Below are 23,461 nucleotides of genomic sequence, written 5' to 3'. Positions count from 1 at the left end.
AAAAATCACATTGCTTCATTGCCATAGTTCTAGATCCAGATTTGAAGAATTAAATTTCTGTGGAAGTTTTTGAGTCACTTTCTGACCTGATGGAAAGAAATCTGAATGTTGTCTATGACAAGGGTTTTAGGACAGAAATAGTTGCTGGAGTTTCCTTCTATGATGTGCCCATTCGTGGAACACAGGAGGGCATGAATTTATGTTTAAAAATTGTCCAGGAATGAACAACAAGGATTCAGAAACTATGTGGATGAGCTCCTGGTAACAGTGCATGAGAGCAGGCTGGGACAGCCTGGATGACCCAACTAAAACCAACTGTAACGTTTCCGATTAGGAAATCTTTTGCTAACTTTTTGCTATCTTTTTTTTTTTTTATTCTCTCCCCCTTCCTCTCCCATACACTTCTCTCTTCTCTGCTCTTCTCTGAACTCTTTACTTACCTTTCTTCAAAATACTGTCTTTGGAGATCAACTTTTTCATTCGGGTCGTGTATGAAACAGCTAGTTGAGAAAGACCAAATTCTTTTTTGTTTGATAGTTCCTAATGCTTTGCTATGTCCAGCCAGACATCTGCAACTACACACTCCCTGCTGAGGAACTGGCTGGGAGACAAAGAAATGGAAAACTGTAAAGAAGTCACCATGTGATGTGAGCAGAGAGTTTTCTTGGCAGGATAGCTGAATTAAGACCATAATCCTTTTCAGAAAGCAGTCAGAAGCGGAACTATTCGCCGTAAACGTGAAATTAAAAGCATGATGTAGTAATGACTGAGAAGGAATGTGAATCTTTTCCAGGGCATGCAGAGAGACCTGTGGATGAACTGTTTCTAGATTCTTGTTCCAGCTTTCCTGCGAGTAAGTTAACCTCTAAAATTGTGGTTCTTGTGCATTTGGAAAATATAACGTCCGACTTCAAATAGGAAATGCCAACCATTTGGATGGAAACTATTAAAGGCAGTAAGTTATTAATGAGTCATTTTGATTTTTCAAATCATCTGAGTATTTTATAATGTATAGCTAAATAACCAGTTGGAGAACTAAGATTTTTTTTTTTCCATTTTTACCCCATGACTAAAGCATATTTGAACAAATAGCACATATTATGTACTTGGACAAATTGAAAGGAATGCAATTATATCACCTCTTTGCAAGTATGAGCTATTTGCCACGTTATTAGAATTACGTATTATTTTCTGTTTGTTTTCAATTTTACTACCAGAGGATTTGTAAGCATTGGAGTAGGGGGAATTCATGATTTTCTGAGTTTTGAATTGTTTCAGCTGGCTTGAGAATATTTTCATCAAGAAAACTTAGGACGATATTTTTAGTGACCTTGTTTATCATACTAAATATGTAAAAATTTTGATCTAATTTGTTATGTAATGTGTTTATTTATTCTCTAAATACTAGAAATTCTATCTGACATGAAGTGACTAGTTTTTTTATAACCAAGTTATGATTTCTAGATCACACGATTTCCTATTCAGAGCAATGTAAGCTAGTTAAATGTGTTGTGCTTTTATGGTGAATAGTATTTTTTTTTTCCTGGTCTTTACATCAGGATGTGCCATGGGGGGAAAATTCAGTCTTAACAGTTAGAAACAAATAGCCACAATTATGACAATTAGATCATGTTAATTATTCTTTATTCATAAATAATTTCCAGCCCGTGCACTAATCCACAGGAAGAAAAAAGAATAGGCACTGAGGCAATATATTTAACCCTTTCAGATGCCCCGGTTTGCCACGGCATTGATTTCCTAATCGGAAACGTTGCAGTTGGTTTTAGTTGGGTCATCCAGGCTGTCCCAGCCTGCTCTCATGCACTGTTACCAGGAGCTCATCCACATAGTTTCTGAATCCTTGTTGTTCATTCCTGGACAATTTTTAAACATAAATTCATGCCCTCCTGTGTTCCACGAATGGGCACATCATAGAAGGAAACTCCAGCAACTCTTTCGGTCCTAAAACCCTTGTCATAGACAACATTCAGATTTCTTTCCGTCTTGTTTCCATACCTCATGCTCTCAGACTCCTGTATTAGTTTTTTAATTGCTGCTGTGACAAATGACTACACACTTGATGGCTTGAAGCAAAACAGATTTATCATCCTACAGTTTGGGAGGTAAGAAGTGTGATGTGGGTCTCACTGGACTGAAATCAAAGTGTTTGGAAAAACTGGGCTCCTTTCTGAAGGGTGTAGGGACAAGTCTGTTTTTTGGCCTTTCCAGCTTCTAGAGGCTGGCCCCATGCCTTGGCTCATGCCCTTTCTCCTCTATCCTCAAAGCCAGGAGTGGGTGGAGTCCTTATAACATCCCGTCACTCCGACTTCCTCTTCTGCCTGCCGCCCTCTTCCATTTTTAAGGACCCTTGTGATTACACTGGGCCCACTGAGATGATCCGGGGTTGCCTCCCTGGATTAAAGCCAGTTGATTAGCAATCTTGCTCTCATCTGCTACCTTAATTCTCCTTTGCCGGATAATGTGACATATTTACAAATTCCAGGGTTGGAATGCGACCATTGTTCTGCCTACCACGTTCTCTTCAATTCTCCCTCACCTTTCAGATGTAAGTAGCTCCACCAAAGGATTCCCCTGAAATCATCTATGGTTAGGCTCTCTCTCTGGCAGTGCCCCCCTCCATGATGCACTGAGTAGGTGATCTTCCCCTTTGAGTTACCTCCTGAATGCCAGCAGGAAGCAGCATATTCATGGCTTTGTTCCTGCCCCCTGGGGAAGATCAGAATTTTAGGCCAGGAACCTAATAGCCAGAAGCAACCTCGCTGGCAAAATAAGGGAAGAGACAATAGCAACCGTATGATTTCCATCCTTGTTTATTGTGGCACCAAAGTAGGATACCACTACCCCAAAACCCAGATTTCTTTTTACCAACTGGCCTTGTGCTCCAAGCACAAGCTCAAGCCACTATCCTTGGAACATTACCTGGACCAGTTTCCCCTCTTAGAATGTTGGGTTTTGTTAACTAATGTTAGATCTTATGTTATCTTTATCAATTAATACAGTAGTACTTTGGTTTTCAAACGTGTCCGTTGATGAACATTTCGGTTTACGAACGCCATAAACCAGGAAGTAAATGCTTCAGTTTTCGAACACGCCTCGGAAGTCAAACATGTCACATGGCTTCCGCTGAGTGCAAGATCCTGAGGCCTAGCTGTCGGCTGTTTTTGAACGTTTCAGAACTCGAACGGTCTTCCGGAACAGATTACATTCGAAAACTGAGGTACCACTGTATAATACATGCACATTCATCCTCTGTAAGTCTCAGATCTTTTTGTTATTCTGCCTGATGGGAAAATAATGAGATATGCCTTTTGCCGTGCAATTATGTAGCTCATTCTGGGAGATAGACTAGTGATTCTTGGGTTGCGCTAAGATGACCATATAAATAATTACATTAATACCACCACTACCAGATGGAGTGTCATATCTGAGATCTGCTGCCTTCATTAGCTTTGAAGCAATCAGTTAATGGCTGTCAGATAAGTCCTAAATTCTGTTGTTATATAGAATTAGAATACTCTATGCAAACAATTCTAGAAAAAGAGTTGCTGATGACTTGTCCCCAGTATTGGAAACTGACAGTCTGGATGGCTGAAAGGTCTGTGTGTAAGCCTAAAGGGTAGTTCTCTCTTCCTGCAAGCCTAAGCACTGATGTGGCCTGACCCATAAAAAGGTTGAATCCATAAAAAGGAAGGAATGAACAATTGTCTTCCATTGATAACAGCAGAGCAACATGGGAGTCTACAAAAATGCCTATATTGCTTAGAATGCATTTGCACTTCAAAGACCTCCAAGTACAGATTTATCTGATTCGTGTATCTTATCAGTTCACTCTTTATCCCTATGGCCACTTCCACTTATCCAGTCATATGCATGGGTGAGTGACAGACATCATGGACCTGAAAATTATTTGGGGTTCTCTTTTCTACTGGCAATAAAACTGGACCATGTACTTTGCAAGAATCAAAGTGTGGTTTGGGGTTAAGCCACAGTAAAGTTTCATTGCAAATAGATATTTCTTTAGTGTTCTTCTTTAGTTTTGTCCATTTTGGTAGGTTTTTCAAAAGGAAATTGAGCAAATCACCTTTTCACATCCACTTTGAAGATATCAGGCTGATTTTTATTCCATTATAAACTGTCTACTCACTCCTGACCTACCCCATCCTTATCCCATCAACTTGATTCTTTATAGACTTTTCCCTTTATTCTTTAATTTCAAAAATATTATTTTTGGTATTTCCTCATCATTATATTTGGAACTTGGAGAGGATTTTTAGGTACTTGGAGAGCTTTTGGGGAGGTGATTTCCATTGTACTTTTTAGAATGTATTTTCTTGCAACTGTATTTACTTCTTTTGGGGTATCTCTTTACCAAATACTTTACTTTTGATCAGTTTTTTCTCTTTATTTTAGTTATTTTTTAATTTCATTATCTTCACGTGCATTTGAATTTTCTTTGAAAATTTGGGGGAATTAGAAAATTTTTGTCTGTATCGTGGAAGATGAAATGTTCTTTATGACTCCAATGGGAATTTTTAGTATGCTATTTGCTTTTAATTTCTTTTTTACTGTTTTTTCTTCTTGAATTTTATTATGGTCATTAAATAGAAGATTTTAAATATTTCTTCTGTTTATTGTAACAAAATTTTCTTTTTAAATATTATGTATTTTCTCTGCCTTTTGAGGATCATCTACCTTCCCTCATGTTCCAGCATTTGGGGGCTCCTGATAACGACAGCACAAACTGAAGCCTGTGGATAAAAGCCTGACTGGATTCCACACTGCCCGTCTGGATGATGGTAGGCTCTCTGATCTTGCACTGAAGGGAGAATTGACCACACACTCCCTAGATAAATGTCTACCACAGCATGGTACTCTGGTTAAGAGCAAAGGACTCCAGAACTTTCCATCGGGGTTAAATCTGTGTTTGTGCCACCATTAGCTGTGTTTGGAGAGTTACTTTGCTTCCCTGGGACTCATTTTCTTCATCTGTAAAATGAGGAGGATAATAAGCTCTATTCCAAAGGTTTATTGTGAGGATTACACTAATTAGTTCCCATAAAATATTTAGAACTACCCGGAGCATAGGAAACCATCATTAAATGCTACTATTATTTTCTCTCCAATATCCTATATTCAAACTATGTCCAATCTCTCTTTGTTCTAGCCGTAATGAACAATATGAAATTCTCTGAAATTTCATGAATTTTTTTTTTAATCTACTTGCTTTTGGATTTTATTGCTGTTGGATTTATGTATTTATTTATTTATTTTTAAAGGTTGGCTTGGGAATTTTTTGGACTTTAGTCATAAAAAGTTGATAAAGATCAAGTTAAGTATGATTAACTTGATTTCATGGCACACAAAATGATTGGTTCAAACAAAGTTCCTAATTTGTTTTGGTTGTTTATTTCCTTAAATTTACAACTCTCATTTCACACTCAACCTCCAGTCCCATTTTTCACTGCCACAGGTAACCTTTTCGTTGTACTTGTTAGCAATCTTTTAGTTCCTGGATGTTCTTCAAAAATGTGTATGGCGTGTAGTGGTAATTAATGTAAATGATATTGTGATATAACTCTCAACCTTTTCTTTTTTTTTTTTTTAAATTGGCACTGTGTTTTTAAGATGTCTTCATATTGATGAGTGGATACCAATCCATTGCTTGTGAGTCCTACACAGTACTCTGTGGACTGTAGTCATTAAAATATGTTTTACAACATCGTGCCCCAATAATCCACATTATGAAGAGCATCTTTACACAGGTCCCCTCATGAACTCATGTGAAAATCCCTTGGCATACATACCCAGGAGCACAACTGATTGATGACAGTCCTAATGAATTGGTAATGCATCACTAAAATGGCTGTGTAAGTGTAAACGCACACCAGTAGTACCTACACTTCCTTTATCCTCGTGAGAACATTGAACGGGTTGTGGGGATCACAACACTTGATTCTATTAAACTCTTTAATTTTTTGTCAGCCCGATGAGGGAGAAGTATAAATCACATCGAGTAATTTTTCAATTGTTGATTTCTTTCACTACTGAGCTTGAACATCCCTTTACATGCTTTTCTTTTTCTTTTTCTTTCCTTTGGCTTCCTTCTTTGCTACACATGCAATTGGAAACAGCTGTTAGGATATTTCTTTTTGTTTTGATTGCACAATGTTTTCTGTTTCAGGCCTTCACGTTTACTTCCTTGACTTCCTCGTTTTAAAATAAACAGGTCAGAATGAACAAGAGGCACATCAGTGTGGGTCAGCAAACGTGGGCCCTTCTCTGCAAGAATTTCCTTAAAAAATGGAGGATGAAGAGAGAGACTTTGTTGGTATGGTTCAGAATCTATGTGTTCTCATACCTAGAAGAGGAAGAAATATTTTGCACTGCAAACACTTTATTATTTAATGTTTCACATATATTCTATTTCTAACTAATAGGCTGGATTTTTTTTTTAAGTTCTGAACTTTGCTATTATTTCAAATAAGATTCCTTTAAAATTTATCATTATTGTATGTCTTACTGGAGGCATTTTTATAAGAATTCAAATTCAGAAAACCCCTGAAAAATAAAGCCACATCTTGATACCACAAGATAATAATTCTTAACATCTGAGCTCATTTGAAACTCATGAAGGCATAGGTACAGAAGTTAAGGGTCAAAGTCAAAGAAAAAGGCAGAATTTAACCCAGAATTAATCCAGAAAGTAAGCCAAAGTTTAAAAAAAATTCAAAAAACAAATTGTAGCACTTCCACACAATTGTTCTATGGATACAGATAATGTCCAATTGAAAGAAATAATGGTCATGTAAACAAAGAGGAAAAGAAAATGCATTTTGAAGTTTTGCTTGTATTAAGATAGAACTTGTATTTTTGTGATCATAAGAATGGTTAGGTAAGCTTTGTGTAGAAAATTCAGTAAATTCAGAAAAATATAATAAATAAGTTAAAATCACTCATAAAATACCCATAGTTCAAAGGTTGATATATTAACATTCGATTTAAGAACATTTTGTGTGTGTGTGTGTGTGTGTGTGTGTATGTGTGTGTGTGTGCGCTTTTAACAAATATGTATGGAATGCTTAGATTGGCAGCAATGAAGTGTACAAAAATCCCTGCATGAGTAAGGATTATATAAATATAAATATAAAAGTTATATTCTACTCTATATGGATGTTTTGCTATCATCCTTTTAATTTTTTTATATAACTGTTGTATCTGTTAATTTATGTATCTAACAAGCTAGATTAGGTATGGATACAGACCAACACACATAGCTAAAATAAGACCATATCATGAATAAGATACATACCTTTTTTAAAGGCCAGGTATTTAGAGTTAAAACTAAGTAATAAAGTGGGTTCTTAACACTGGACTTCACATGCATTCTGTTGCATTTCCAATTCCAGAATGTTGTTGCAATGGCAAAGACTTAAAATTCTTCTTGTGAGCAGTATTTTAGGACTATCTCCTTTCACATACAGGCAGCAGAACATAAAAATGTGACCTTGCTCCTGTTGATGAAAGCTGGTTATCTATTTCATGCCACCTAACATTTCTTTATCATTGTCACTCAGGTTTCAACATGACTGCAAACCACAGGGCCATTCATGAACCAATCCAGCCCTAACACTTGCATTAAAGTATGACAAACTTAGATTCTTAATTATAATTGGAATTGATGCTACAACTCTGTCTTGATGGATGATGTGCATGTTATAGGACAAAAGAAAATTGAGACATTTAAAAACTGGAGAGAAGGAAAAATGAAATCCACGCTACATAAGAGAATTGTGTTTTCAATTGTTTATGGATGATTGATCAGTAGATAAACAGCTATTGATTTGCTTTATTTTTCTCTCATTGCTGTGTAGGAATGGTTTTTCTCACTCCTCCTAGTCTTATTTGCCTACCTATTATCCTCCGATATATATCAAAATAATGATTTTCCTGAGATGCCTGCCATGGATCTGGGACGTGTAGATAATTTTAATGATTCTAATTATATTATTGCCTTTGCACCCGAATCCAAAACAACCCAGGAGATAATGAACCGAGTGGCTTCAGCTCCATTCATGAAAGGTATGTTCTCTGGCAGTTCACAGTAATTTCCTTATTTGCAAACTACATAAATTCATTTTGGAATTTCCTTGATAAACTATGTTAAATGTTTAAGTTTCTAGATTTAACCAGCAACGTTAATGCAAATGCCTTTCCAATATCAAGGAGATTTTCTTACTGTATTTACTAGTCTCCTATTTAGGAAATTTTCTGTTAAAAGGGTTATCCTCCTTATAGGCCATATTAAAATGAGATAGTCCAGGATTATGTAAATGTATGTTTGTGAGAAGATTCTGAAAAGATTGGACAATGGTGACAGCTTTGCTTTTTAATCTCTTCAGGTACACAAAAATTGAGAGAGAAATTAGACAGCAAAACCAAGCAACCCTGTGCAATATTTACAACAAAAATAGATGATAAGGTGTTTCCTTGAACCCTAAAATATAAATGAATGGGGAAGAAGCATTAACAACTGCAAGGCTTGCATGGTATCTGTCTCTCTGAGGTAGTGAAATAGCCAAGGGAAGTAACAGGGTATGTGATGGGACTGAGAAGAGAGTGAGAGGAAACCAACCAGTAGCCACTGCAAAGCAGACAGGGCCAATACGAGTACAAGCAAAACCATTTTCAGTAACTGGATTGGAAGTGTAGTCCTGGAATGTCAATCCCAGACTGGTATCTATGTAAAGTGGGATATCCCAAATAAGTAATTACAGAATAGTCTAATTCTCTCACCCCTGTGTTCTTTGAAACACAGGAGTCTCAATATGGGAAGAAAGGAAATACAGGAAATTTATGGGGTGAAGAATCTTGTCATTCCAGATAGCTAGGAAGCCATTGAGAATAAGTTGTGTCAAAAGGACTCAGCAGTCAATTTACAAAGACTCCCACTGGTCAAAGTTGGCATATGTGGAGCTTCAGCAAGAACATTAAACGCAGTGATTTAAAACTCATCCAGTGTATATTTAAATCCATGCTTTCATAATGATATTGAAAGAAAAAACAATGCTTGCCTTCGGAGGATGATAGGAAATCAGTTCTTATGAAAAGTTGTGAATAAAGCGTAAATATCAGTATTTATCCTGTATGAACTGTACTATTGGATAACCAATCAGATGATGGAAAGTACTGTTTTGTAAACAGTTTCTACTAATAAATGAAAAACAAATGATGGAAATAAAACATCACCATTTTGAAACTGCTAGTGAATCAATGGATTTGATTGGCGCTGAGTGTCAACAGCTGCTAATATCGCAAAATGTGAGACAATCAGAAATTGTGGCACTCCTGATGAAAGAACACACCACCACCTATAGTCTTGCCAAACGGATTGGACCTGAGTCTGATTAAACCTCTGGATCCAGCTGCCAGATGGCAGGACACACAGAGGACAATGAAACATGTTGAATTGTACCAGGAGTAAGCATTCAACAGAATCTGTACTGTGGGTTAAATGGCCTGGGTTTGGTCAGTAAGAGTCACTCATTTATGTTATATATTTTAGAATAAACAAAGTCTCTTGAGAAAACACCCCTAAAATTTAATGATTTCATTCTGTCTTTGGAGTTTGGCCACGTTAACACCATTGTCAAATGGAAATATGTATTATAATTATATAAATAACTATATATATATAATTGTAGCATATGTTTCAACTTTAGCTAGGTCTATATGTACGTGAGTTTAAATGTATTCATTGGTATTGTTATTATTCAAAATCCATTATGCTTTAAGTTATTGGTTAAATAGTTTATTCGGAAAAGCGTGATCATCTGTGATAAAAGAGATTGCCACATGATATTTCTGATTTTGCCTATAGAGTTAGAATCGCCCCCACCCAGTGTGAATCTCTTATTTAAGACCAGCACAGCCTTCAGTGTAATAACGTAAAATAGCTTTAACATAATTGAATATGGTGTGCTGTCTTTGGACCACATAGAAATCTTCTTACGTAACTCTTCCCTTTTTTCACATGACAGGAAAGACAATCGTGGGTAAGCCTGATGAAAAAAGCATGAGTGAATTGGATTTAAACTATTCTGGAGATGTAGTGAGAGTCATCTTTAGTGATAACTGCTCATATCATTTGAAGTTTTTCTGGGGAAGTAGAATCCCCAGCATGAAGGAACACAGAGACCATTCAGGTAACTTTCCCGTGAGGAAAAAAAAGATGTTTTGCTATTATGTCATTAGCTGCACGGGAGCATATGTGATAGCAGAAGTATCCACAACATGCACATACTTTTAATTTTTGAACATAATGAGATTCATTCTTATTAAATAAAGTCTATGTTCTTAAGTACAGGTATATTGTTCTATTAAGAAATTATATTGCTATTACAGTCATGTACAATTGAGATACATTCTGAGAAATGCATTAGGTCATTTCATTGTTGTGCGAATATCACAGAGTACACTTACACAAACCTAGATGGTCTAGCCTACTACACACCTAGGCTACATGATATATCCTGTAGCTCAGCTTCTAGACTACAAGCCTGTACAGCACGTTACTGCACAAAACAACACGAGATTAAATCACGCACAAGAGAAAATGATGCAATTAAGAGATGCGGGAAACACAAGATGTATGAGGCTGCTTCCAGCCTAACACAGCATACTATTTTACAGCAACCTTTTTTTATATATAAGTAGAAAGAGTACACTCTAAAATAATGATAAAATGTATAGTATAGTAAATACCTAAACCAGTACCATAGTCATTTATTATCATTATCAAGTATGTACTGTACATAATTGCACGTGCTATACTTTTATACGACTGGCAATGCAGTAGGTTTGTTTGCACCAGCATCACCACAAACTCCTGAAAAATGTGCTGCAATATTATTGCGCTACAATATTATGACAGCTACAGTGTCCTGAGGTGATGGGTATTTTTCAGCTCCATTATCTGTGGCCCAACATTGACCCAAATATCGTCGTTATGTGGCTCGTGACTGCATTCCTGTATTAGTCCTATATGAAACCTCAAGAAAGGGCTCTCACTTAACAATTCCCCAATTTTTTTTTTAATTTATTGGGGTGACAATTGTTAGTAAAATTACATAGATTTCAGGTGTACAATTCTGTATTACATCATCTATAAATCCCATTGTGTTTTCACCACCCGGAGTCATTTATCCTTACAATTCCCAAATATTTAAAAATGTTAGTGCTTTTTTGGCATGAGCAACAGAGAAAGAAAGCTCAACAAAATATTCTTGGCTAGTGGAGAGAATTATGAGATTGAATAAAAAGTTATTGAGAACTGGGCTTCATGTTAACAAAACAACTCCGGGGCATTCTTCACATATACCTCACCTGAGAAGTCTTTCCATACACTATGTTATCTGGGATGGAGAGTGTGTTTTGGGACATTTGACGTTTTCATTTTTCCTAAAACCAAGATGAGCCCATCCCATCATGGTTGTTTATGTTGTGTTCTTCTTTTCCTAAAGCTCATTGTCAAATAGCAAGTGAGAAAGTTACATGTGAAGCTTCAGCATTCTGGGAGAGAGGCTTTGTAGCTTTTCAAGCTGCCATTAATGCTGCTATCATAGAAGTGAGTATTAAGTGAAAGGAGCACATTGCATTGTAAGTTAAATGTTGATGGATGGTTCTCTGACGGATCGTCCCATGTTATCATTTAATGAATGTATTCGCTGAATTTATTTGGTGCTGTGTACTGAACAACTGCTCAGCAGTCATGCACCACTTAGGTACTATGGTGTTATGATGGCAACAGTGTCACTGGGCAATAGGAAGTTTTCAGTTCCACTATAATCTTACGGGACCACCATCGTCTATGCAGTCCGTCATTGACCGAAATGTCATTAGGCAGTGCATGACTGTAGTTAAAACATTACACTAAGCACTGAGGATCAGGAAATAAGTAAAACACTGGTACTTTCTTCTAGGGCTGGCGGATAGTGGTGGGAGATAAATGGATAGATAGTCACAATACACTCATAAGAGTTTAGGGTCTACCATGGAATCATAAATGGTATGCTAGGCAAACAGTGAAGCAGAACATACTCCGATGAGAAAGATCCGAGAAGACCTATTAATTGCAGTGACATTTCAGCTGAGATTTCAAGATTGAGTAGAATTTTGTCCAATGAAGATCGTATGTAGGGATGTGCTAAGGTATCAAGACGAAAACTGGAGGGTGCCAGGAACTACAAGGGAACAGATCCTGACGGGCCATGATATTTAAATGTGGAAGCCACATAATTTCTTATCATTGAGAGAAAATACATGAGGTTATAATGAGCTTAATAATAACAATGTGTTCATTGATATCTTTCTTTAGATCACAACAAACCATTCAGTGATGGAAGAGCTCATGTCAGTTACTGGGGTACATATGAAGATACTACCTTTTGTTCCTCAAGCAGGAGTTAAAACTGATGTCTTCATTTTCTTTTGCATTTTGTCTTTTTCTACATTCATTTACCACGTGTCAGTCAATGTTACCCAAGAAAGACAACACATTAAGTCATTGATGATAATGATGGGACTTCGAGAGTCAGCATTCTGGTAAATTCCACGGTTACAATTTGTCATGTAGCATACATAAACAGAACTGGCTGGTGGGACTCCTTAGACCTATAAAGTGTCATATTTAAACTTGATGATTTCATAAAGTAGGGCATTATAAATGAATGAGGTAGATAGACTTATAGGCGTGGTAAATGAAACTTTCATACTTCATTAAATTAAAGGAAGTCTACTTCTATAGACTGCTGAAACTGAGATCACTAACCAATACAAATAATGACTCTCAGTCACTAGTTACCATATATGGGTGAAAAAAATGTATACGAGTATACAGAGGGTGCCAAAAAATTTTATACACATTTTAAGGAAGGAAAACTGTATTAAAATTATAATACACAATATATACCAATAACAAAAGGTGAATACAAGTCACATTTGACTTCTGCAATAACAAAATGTGCTCAAAGTGGTTACCATCAGCGTCCAGACGCTTCTGATCACAGCGAACTACTGCTTAAGCAATGTTGACCAAAGTGTCCACTTGTCTACATTTTTTGGCACCCTTGAGATACATATATATGTGTGTGTGTGTGTGTGTGTGTGTGTGTGTGTGTATAAACTTGAGGTTTCTAATATTTGATTAAATATGTTTCATATATTTTATTAAAAAGGGTGATTAACTTTGACCCCACATTGAATGAATTATTCAAAAGTAGAGAAAATGGATTCTTGGTTTGGTCTAGAATGGGAGTTTTTTCTGGTGTTTCTTTTTGTATTAAAATTGTGTAAGTCAATACTGAAGGAAATTTTGGTCATATATTTAAAAAAAAATCATGGAAATCTACGAGTCAGAGAAAAGTAACTAATATGATTAAAACAAAAGAGAGAGAGAGATAGAGAAACCAAATAAATCTGATGAGAAAGGGTTAAAAAGATCAGAACTTTTCCCCATAAAAGTAAGAAAAGAGTAAGAAAGAGTAAGAAAAGGCTGTGACATTCTACTTGTATGGCATATGAATTAAATTAAGGATAGCTTTATGGAATGCAGAAGGGTGAACAATTTCAGATAAACAAGTATGTTGTACAAAAGGAATCATCACAATTAGACAAGACTTCCCAAAATGTGATGGAATTTTCTAGTTTGAATAAAAGAAAGCTAAGTATTCATTGGTGACCTGTTACAGACCAGTTGCCATATTAAACCCATAATTGCAACATTTCATTTAATTCTGTTATTGTTTTTCAGTAGAGGATACGGTATAAAGAGATTAAGTAACTACCTTTTAGGATCATATAGGTACAATTTAGCATAGAAAACTTGAACCTAGATTTATTTGATTGGCTAGCTTATTCTTTCCCCTACAAAGAACTTCCTTCCTGTTTCTTTGGCGTTGATAGCAAGCAATAACTTGTGTACATATCCATCTATATATCTGTATCTATCTATGTCCTAAGCTATGTGTATTTCTGTTTCTGTATCTCATCTATAGCAGAGATTGGCAAACTATAACCCCCGCCCCCCCCTTTTTTTTTTTTACAATCTGCAAACTAGGAAGGGATTGTACATTTTTAAATGCTTGAGAAAAATCAAAGGAACAATATTTTACAGCACACAAAAATGTATATAAAATTCAAATTTCAGTGTAAATAAATAAACTGTTTTCGGGACCCAGCCAGCCTCATCATTTGCATGTTGTCTGTGACTACTTTTGTGCTACAAAGACACCTTTGAGGGGTTGCAACAGAGACCGAACGGTCTGAAAAGCCTAAAATATTTACTGTCTCAGTCTTCAGAGAAAAAGTTTGCTAATCCCTGCTTTGTTATCTACTTTTTGTCCATGGTATTTATGCAATTACTGCAAGAAGTCTAGAACTGACAAATACTCATAAATGTCTTCCTGCAAACCTCTCCCAATTGCTTTCATTTTATTACTGTTTCTTATTTTGCAGTTAGCTCCCTATTTCACCTGTTAACTTGTTTATTGCCTGCCACCCCCAGCCCCATAGAATATGAACTTGAGGGGCAGAGAAGTTTTTGGATTTATTAGCTGTTGTATTCCCTTTACTCTTGATATGTGATAAGTTTCACAGGTCATTTGCTGAATAAATACATGAATGAAGTGATGAAGGAACAGCACTCTGAACTGATGCTTTGTTTCTATGCCAGGCTCTCCTGGGGTTTGATGTATGCTGGCTTCATCTTTATTATGGCTACTCTGATGGCTCTTATTGTAAAACACACCCACATTGTCGTCCTAACTGGCTTTGTGGTGGTCTTCACCCTCTTTCTCCTCTATGGCCTGTCTTTGGTGAGTTGGTGAATTTAATCTCTCTCTCTCTCCGTCTCTCTTTCTCTCCCCTCTTTGTCAGAGAAAACTACCAGTCATTTATCACTGATTCTGATCACACCTGTTCTGTTCTATTTATAGTATTTAAGTAGTTGCATGAGGCAGTATCTAGGGGTGGGGTTAAATACACCGTTTGCCCGAAAATAAGATCTAGCCGGACAATCAGCTCTAATGTGTCTTTTGGAGCAATAATTAATATAAGGCCTGGTATTATATTATATATTACATTATATATTATATTATATTATATTATATTATATTATATTATATTATATTATATTATATTATATTATATTATATTATATTATATTATATTATATTATATTATACCTGGTCTTATAGTAATTTTTTCTCCAAAAGACGCATTGGAGCTGATTGTCCGGCTAGGTCTTATTTTCAGGGAAACACAGTAGATGAAATACTATACTTTGTACTGTGAAATTGTTTTTATGCTACTGATGATTCTCAGAGAATTATATACGACGTGAAGTTTTTCTCTTCTCTCAGATAACTTTAGCTTTTCTGATAAGTATGCTGGTCAAGAAAGCTTTCCTTACTGGCTTGGTCGTCTTTCTCCTCACTGTGTTTTGGGGGAGTCTGGGGTTCACTGCATTGTACAGACATCTTCCGGCTTTTTTGGAATGGACCTTATGTCTTCTTAGCCCTTTTGCTTTCACTGCTGGAATGGCCCAGGTAAGAGTTAATGTAACGATTTCATTTTTTTACAAAGCCTTTAAAACAGATTCCCTCTGAATAATTCATGCTACATGTGCTAGGCATTACAATTTCTATCCTCCTTTGTCAAGGTACATGATGCAGGGATAGGAGACATATGTATTTTTCTCTCTCAGCATAATTAATTTTCCTTTAAATCACTAACTACAGACTGATACTCCATTACTGATGTGGTTCAGCTTTTACTTTTAATGGACTATACCAGTGAAGACTTATTTAATTTAACGCTCAGGAAACATGGCCTTTAATATTATCACAAGTATTTCAAAACCAGGAATTCCATAGAGATAAATTTTTATTTTTTGATTAACCAATTGTAATGAAATGGAACCTCCTCTTAGAAAATGTGCTTCTAATTATGACATCGTAACTATAAATGCTAAATAAAAGGTTATGTTACATATAAACTCATTTTATCATACTATGTTAAGTAATTATTCTGCTGTCTTCTGTCCAACTACTGAAGTACTTTCACCTCTCCATGTTTTTATTTTCAAATCCCACCCAATGTTTAGAATGTCATCTTTTTTCCACATCCTAAACCCAATGCAATCCTAATGGTAGCCCAGATTAAATATCACTTTCCTTGAGTTTTTACTTCTGCCTGTGGGACTAGCCTGAATCTGTCTGTGGGTCTCTAAGCCCTTAATACCTACCTCCATTAACTTCCCAAACTGCTTTGTAGTTAGATGGTTTCATTTGTTATATCTTCCAATAGGTTAGAGCTCTATAAAGACAGGAATTATGTCTTATCCTTTTAATCCCAGTGTCTAGCAGAAATAAAACAACATAATTCTTGATGCTCTATTTGTCCTTTGAAAATTCAATGTACGTATCTTTTTTTTATTCAGCTTCTACATTTGGACTATGACGTGAATACTAACATCCATTTGGATTCTTCAAACAACCCAAACCTAATAATAGCTACTTTTTTCATGTTGGTTTTTGATACTCTTCTCTATTTGGTATTGACGCTATATTTTGACAAAATTTTGCCCAGTAAGTAATAACATGATTGTGACTCAGCACAATTTCATCCATTGTATTTCTTGGAAGTAACTGTCTACAATGTATTGAATATAATTTAGTGAGCATTTTTTCCCCCAAAATTTCTAGCATAAGCCTAATGGTAGTAGTGACGGTTTACACAATAAGTTTCTAAGATCTTGTTCTACCATAATGCTTTAGATTGTTTCTTTTTAAAAAGAGACACTTGCAAGAGATTAAGGTTTCATTCTATTGTTAGTGCTTGTGTCAGAACTAGATGAAGAATGCTAGTGCTGTGGTGACTGTTACCCTTAAAGCAGTGACTGACCCAATATTTATCGCCTCCTGGTCATGTAGCTGAATATGGACGTCAACGTTCTCCCTGGTTTTTCCTGAAATCCTCCTTTTGGTTTCAACACCAAAGGGCTGACCATGTGGCCCTTGAGAACGAAATAGATTTAGATTCTTCCTTTAACGACTCTTTTGAACCAGTGTCTCCAGAATTCCATGGGAAAGAAGCCATCAGGTAGGTAATCAATAAACTAAGGGGAGGTGGAAATGGAAAACCGGTTAGAGACCAGAGATCGATCGGGAAATACATTTTTCTCTTTTTTTCAGAATAAAAAACCTTAAAAAGGAATATAAAAAAGGAAAGCATGAAAAAGTAGAAGCTTTGAAAGGTAATAAAATATCACATTTAACATGGCTGTTTGATTTAGGGACTGTGTCTCACTGTTATACTGTCTTGGTAGAGATTCAGAGCATATATTCCAGGTAGCATGACTCTCCTTTATTGGAACATGTTATGTTTCCTTCCAAGCATATGAAAAGCTGTATAACAATTTTAGAATGTCCGGTGCACCACTGATACCTTATGGGTTTGAAAGATGTGGGATAGCATCATGATAATTTATTTTCAGCTCATCACATTCTCTAATCAGTTTTCTTTCTTGTAGTCAGCCTATCTTTAATAACAAAACTGTTTTGATCCAAAAAAATTGTTAATCACACAGCAATATACGTATCATGGTAGTGCTACATCTGTAAAATATGTATCATAGAAGATGTATTTTAAAGGAAAGAACTTTGGGATGGATTTTATTTTCAATGTGGCTGGCCAAATATACCCATGCTATAAGTACTTATATAAATTTCAGAGAATGTAAAGTACCTACGTGGGCTCTGAGTGTAATGCTTTTTTTTTTTTTTTAATAAATAACACCAGGCCTGGTATGTGACATATACGAAGGCCAGATTACTGCCCTCCTTGGTCACAGTGGAGCTGGGAAAACGACCCTGTTAAACATGCTCAATGGACTGTCGGTCCCAACATCAGGTGAGAAGACAATTATCCAGTGGCCGGAACATGGGCAAATGAATTAATAGTGCATTGCATTAGTTAATTAGTTAAATTAATTTCAATAGTTAGTAGTTTCACTAACTACTAATCACACTTGGGTATTTAAGTTTTAAACGTTCCTTCAAGTCATTCTTTTATAGATTCATGTTCTGTTTATTTAGAAAACCTTTGTGGTTTAAATATTTCATGATAAGTAGCTTTATGCTTATTAATTGGCATTTCAACTGGTTCAGATGAATGTTAAATCATTAATTAGTCAATAGTGTATTCCTTATACGTACAATATCTTTAAAGGACTCTGATTAACACACATTGTTATTCATTTAAAAATATCTTTTTTTTTTTTAATTTTTTAATTTTAAATAAAGCACGGAACATTATCCCGATGCTGACTTTCTACCTTCTACTTTTAGGTTCGGTCACCATCTATAACCACTCACTTTCGGAAATGACTAACTTGGAAACTGTCAGCAAGCTTACCGGAGTTTGTCCACAATCCAATGTTCAGTTTGGCTTCCTCACTGTGAGAGAAAACCTCAGACTGTTTGCTAAAATAAAAGGGATTCAGCCACAGGAAGTGGAGCCAGAGGTAGGCGGGCATGTTAGATGACATACAACTATGAAAATGCAATTGTTTATCTAGAAAGTTCTAAATGCATTTGCATTATTCCTACACGATTTTTCGTCTAAAGGGCAAAAAGGCCCTTTGTAATAAACAACAAAATGACAGTGTTTTTAGAATAAGCATTCTGGGTTTGGGACTAAATATCTTTTATTTGGTTAGGTACAAAGAGTTTTACGGGACTTGGAGATGGAATCTATTCAAGACATCCTTGCTCAGAATTTAAGCGGTGGACAAAAAAGGAAACTCACTTTTGGGATTGCCATTTTAGGAGATCCTCAGGTAAACGGAACTACACTTACTGGTGAAATCAGATTGAGGACTGTGAAACTATTGTATTTGATCAGACTTAACTTGCAAGTGATAAATGTAAGAGAACAGTTACCCTGAAAAATTAAGTACTAGGCTATTTCTCCCGATACTTCTGCAAGTACGAGTACATTGCTTTTTAAAAAAATCTTTCCTGAAAGGGGAAAATGATTTTCTGTGCTTTCCTACTGTGCAGATCTTGCTACTGGATGAACCAACTGCTGGATCAGATCCTCTTTCAAGGCATCGTGTGTGGAACCTTCTGAAAGAGAGGAAATCAGACAGAGTGATTCTCTTCAGTACCCAGTTCATGGATGAGGCTGACATCCTGGCTGGTGATTCTTGGCCTTTCATGTATCTTAGGGAGAAAATAAGGACATGTATGTTAGATGCTTCCAACACAGCTGCCTTGTGTGTGACTGCCACGAGCCAAACAGGAGAAACTGTCTCTCACCCATTTAAGTGCCTACATCCCTGAGTGCATTGTCCCATGGAAATGTTCTGATCCTATTGCAAAGCAGCTCATTGGTTATGAAATACATAGCATACTCTTAAAGATACATTGTGTTTTGTTCAATATGAATGTCAGTTACCTTGAAATAGACCCTTTCAATGTATGGTAATTTTTCTAAATATACTAGAAAATAAACTTACAAATATTGTAGTTATCGAATGCCAAAGAAAGTGACTTACCTTTGATCTGACTTCGAAATGCATCTGTTTTAGGGGGCCATGCTCCTAAAATACATTATTTATTAACGGGTTCATTCTTTTAGAAAGAGTGAAAAAAATAAGTTCTTAATACAATTTGTCTTTTGGCTTTTTTCTGCCTAGATCGGAAGGTGTTTATATCTAATGGGAAGCTGAAATGTGCAGGCTCTTCTCTATTCCTGAAGAAGAAATGGGGTATTGGCTACCACTTGAGGTATGACCCTTATTGTTGGAGACAGGGTAGAACATGTTGGAAATGTTGAGGACACGTGATATCAGTATTAGTATGTTAAAGGAAGCTTTACAATTAGTAAGTTTATTTCAAGAGTGCTGTGTTAGAACTACACCGCAACTGCTCTCTCTTAGCTAGAATGAAGGATATGTGGGATTGTATGCGTTAAGAATGTAAGGATGATGAAGCTATGTTTAAATAGAATTTCTAGAAAATATTTTCACAACACCTTGTTTACGGAGAGAAATTTATTGATATTTCAGCTCTCTCTTATCATAATTAAGATGTTTATTTTGGTTTATCTTGACAATTTCAATCGCCTCTTCTCCCTGAATTCACTTTCCTCTTCATTCTTTTCTGTCTCCTTCTCTTTCAGATCATAGTTATTATCATTATTAAGTAATGTCTATCACTTAGTAAGTGCTGGCTATGTTTTAGGTACTTGCTACGATACTGACATGTGGAATACTCATGTAATCATATTTAGTCCTCCAAATAACTCTAAGAAGATGGTATTATTATCCTCCTTTGACAGGTCAGAGATTTGTAATAACCTGCCCAATCTCACATCATTTACAAGTGGTAGAATCTTTGGACCAAGATTACAGATGAAACATGAATCGCTCCCTGTATTTCCCACTAAACTATTAATATTCCTTAAAAATCATTCAAGTCACTTTATCTCCAGTGGTTCAATGAATCCCCCCCCATTATTTACTCCAAGTGTTTAACCTGATCAATTCCACCATGATTGTTTGGCACAACCTGATTGGATCAGTACCTAAAAGAAACCACTCCCTGTTCTCTAGGTGTGTTTCCACAGCTTCCTGTCTTGTCTCTGCTTGAGGCAGAATATTTCTTTGACATGTCCTCCTCCCACCCATTTCAACTATGTTCAAATCTTGTCCACTCTTGAAGGTCTTTCCTGAATGTTTTCTCCTTAAAAAGCCTCCACTCTTCTGGAACCTTGAAAGCACTATTTTGAATTGTTGCCTTAAGCTTAACTTAATTAACTTCCTTGATCCTCAGTAACTTCATTGATAAAATCGTAGTAATCCTACCTATTTGCATTTAAGACTAAAAATATTGAACAAATGAGTAGCTGACAATGTGCAACGTGCTTAGTTGATTTAAACTCAACGTTGCTCTCCCTCACTTATTCTGTAATATGCTGCTTTACATTATGTTTACATTATATTATACCATATTATATATATTTACATTATATTTTGTTACAAGGTTATTTAGGGGAGATTCTGTATTCTTCTTCTTTGGTATCCTGGAGAGTGCTTCACACAAGGTCTTGTAACCACAGAATAGCTTTTTCTAAAATTGATTTTTTAGGTTTGTGTCATCGAAGTCCGTTATTGTAATGCGATGCGTTCATCATTCTGTAGCCTCTGTAAATTTCAATGCATGTGACTATTAATGGGCTTTCTAAAATCCAATGGTTTGATGAAAAACTTTATATTGTTCTCATAGGAAGGCAGATCCACTTTAACTTGAATAAATTTTGGACCAAAAAAAAAAAATGAAATTAGCTAACATATGTGGAGGGTTTACTTAGTGCAAGGCCCTGTGCTATCTCATACATATTTTATTCTGTATTTTGAAATTCTTTGAGAGGCTAATATTGTTTAGTCTTACGGATGAGAAAACTGATGCTCAAAGACATTAAACCTGCATTCTGGAACATTGGTCAGTAGGTCAGTAGAACCATGATCTTAATGACTGTACCACATTAGCTCCATTTTTGTTTTTACCATGGTCACATGCTGGTGCCTGTAGAACTCATGCTTTCCTGCAAAGGGAGAATTCAAAGTTGAGTTATTGAACAGATGGAGACAAAATTGGACATTCTTCTCCACCTCACCCCAGCCAAGATCTAGCTGAAAAATCTCTTTTCTCCAAATAACAATCCTTGAGTCACCTTATCTGTTGCTAATATCCTTTCCACTAGTTGCTCTGCCAGGTTTTATAGATTACAGTTTGGACTATATTAATATTTTTATCTCTTGCTTCTTGCAGGAGATTATATATGTTTTGCTCATAAATATTAATGAAGTGACAGGCATATACTGTAATTGTTTGTAGACACAGTGTTAGAGAAAAATAACTTTAATTTACTCTTTTTAAATGTTAGTCTGCATCTGAATGAAATGTGCAATCCAGAGAATATAACATCGCTTGTTAAACAACACATCCCCGATGCCAAATTAACAGCACACAGTGAAGAAAAACTTGTATATACTTTGCCTTTGGAAAGGACAAACAAATTTCCAGGTAACAGATTGTAGAGACCACAGAATGATTTATAGTAACATTAGTTCTTTTGCATTTGTTATTATATTGCCTAACAATTATGCCTAACATGAAAGCATAAATCTCTATTTTCTGGAAAATATTTCTTAAATAATGGGGATTTAGAACGAAACATTTCCTATTTTAGTCAGTGTGGGCTGCTGTAACAGATAGCATATGATGGGTGGCTTACAAACACCTTTTTCTCACAGTTCTGGAGGCCATGGCCACGACTGAGCTTTGGTGAGAGATCTTCTCGGGGCTATAGACTGCTGACTTCTCTCCTTCTATCCTCACATGGCAGAGAAAAGAGAGAGAAAACAAGCTTTCTTGTGACTCTTAGAAAAGCGTTCATTCCATTTATGAAGGCTCTACCCAGGACCTCATCTAATCCTAATTACCGCTCAGAGACCCCACCTCCTAATACCGTCACATTAGGGGTCGATTTCAACATATAAATTCTGGGTTGACACGAACATTCAGTCCATCCATAACACTCCCCATAACCTAACAATTAAAAATTTAAAACATATTAAATAAAGTGTAATAATTTATTTCAAAATTCCTTACATATGTAGTTTTCTAAGAATGAAAAAATAAATGTTTAAAACTTTATACTCAACAGGACATGGAAACTAACACACTGCATAACTTATTTTACAAATAAAGGAATGTCTATATCATACCTTTGTTTCTGATGAATGTATTTGGTCTATCACAGATGTTTTCTATTTGCGGAGAATATAGTTGTTGTCAGTCTCATTACAAATTATATTCTTTTGGTGCATTTTTGTGTCTACTTTTAGATCTTTGCAGCGATCTTGATAGATGTTCTAACCATGGCATTGAGAATTATGGTGTTTCCATGACAACTTTGAATGAGGTGTTCTTGAAATTAGAAGGAAAGTCAGCTATTGATGAATCAGGTAAAAGAGAAAAAGAAATTTGAATTTTATCTTTCTGTGCAGCATTTTATGTTGAAAATATACTTTGAATGATAAAATCATATGCTTTTGAAGTGTAATGATTTAGCCTGGTTTGGGGGAAATGTAGAGCAGATAGAAATGTATTTCTGTTTCCTTCCCTTGTCTCTCAATACTGGTGTCCTGTCTTGAATTCCTTATTTTGTACCATGCATTTTACTAAGCATGTGGAATATAGCAGTGTATAAGACTAGGTCCTCATGGAGTAGATAAAAAATATGTAATATAATATTCCTTGAATATAAGAGCTATAGAGGAAAGGAACTTAGAATTGTAGATTGACAGTTACTT

General features: G+C 35.8%; 1 protein-coding gene across 22 annotated transcripts in view; it reads left to right on the top strand.

Moving 5' to 3' along the window:
- The first annotated feature begins 390 nt into the window (after positions 1 to 390).
- ABCA9 (ATP binding cassette subfamily A member 9) overlaps positions 391 to 23,461 on the top strand; it is a 50,480-nt gene continuing 27,409 nt past the window's right edge. Inside the window, exons 1-22 of one of the 22 annotated variants that reach the window (XM_033091553.1) lie at positions 393 to 853; positions 2,030 to 2,123; positions 2,504 to 2,566; positions 4,704 to 4,817; positions 5,784 to 5,888; positions 6,248 to 6,349; positions 7,893 to 8,100; positions 10,059 to 10,223; positions 11,541 to 11,644; positions 12,395 to 12,621; positions 14,750 to 14,891; positions 15,438 to 15,623; positions 16,517 to 16,664; positions 17,010 to 17,178; positions 17,271 to 17,332; positions 17,878 to 17,988; positions 18,426 to 18,601; positions 18,797 to 18,916; positions 19,140 to 19,278; positions 19,778 to 19,868; positions 22,030 to 22,169; positions 22,994 to 23,113. In XM_033091553.1, the coding sequence (XP_032947444.1) occupies positions 6,254 to 6,349; positions 7,893 to 8,100; positions 10,059 to 10,223; positions 11,541 to 11,644; positions 12,395 to 12,621; positions 14,750 to 14,891; positions 15,438 to 15,623; positions 16,517 to 16,664; positions 17,010 to 17,178; positions 17,271 to 17,332; positions 17,878 to 17,988; positions 18,426 to 18,601; positions 18,797 to 18,916; positions 19,140 to 19,278; positions 19,778 to 19,868; positions 22,030 to 22,169; positions 22,994 to 23,113 (2,404 nt within the window). In that variant the 5' untranslated portion in view covers positions 393 to 853; positions 2,030 to 2,123; positions 2,504 to 2,566; ... (1 more) ...; positions 5,784 to 5,888; positions 6,248 to 6,253. Of the gene's footprint in view, positions 956 to 2,029; positions 2,124 to 2,503; positions 2,567 to 3,189; positions 3,239 to 4,703; positions 4,818 to 5,646; positions 5,889 to 6,202; positions 6,350 to 7,892; positions 8,101 to 10,058; positions 10,224 to 11,540; positions 11,645 to 12,394; positions 12,622 to 14,749; positions 14,892 to 15,437; positions 15,624 to 16,516; positions 16,665 to 17,009; positions 17,179 to 17,270; positions 17,333 to 17,877; positions 17,989 to 18,425; positions 18,602 to 18,796; positions 18,917 to 19,139; positions 19,279 to 19,777; positions 19,869 to 22,029; positions 22,170 to 22,993; positions 23,114 to 23,461 lie in introns of those variants that run through there. The other 21 variants (XM_033091546.1, XM_033091545.1, XM_033091550.1 and 18 more) reach the window with 21 other exon arrangements.

Source organism: Rhinolophus ferrumequinum, chromosome 21, assembly GCF_004115265.2.
Source record: "Rhinolophus ferrumequinum isolate MPI-CBG mRhiFer1 chromosome 21, mRhiFer1_v1.p, whole genome shotgun sequence".
Lineage (NCBI taxonomy): Eukaryota > Metazoa > Chordata > Mammalia > Chiroptera > Rhinolophidae > Rhinolophus > Rhinolophus ferrumequinum.
Note: the sequence above shows the minus strand (reverse complement) of the source record. Positions and strands in the feature narration are given on the sequence as shown.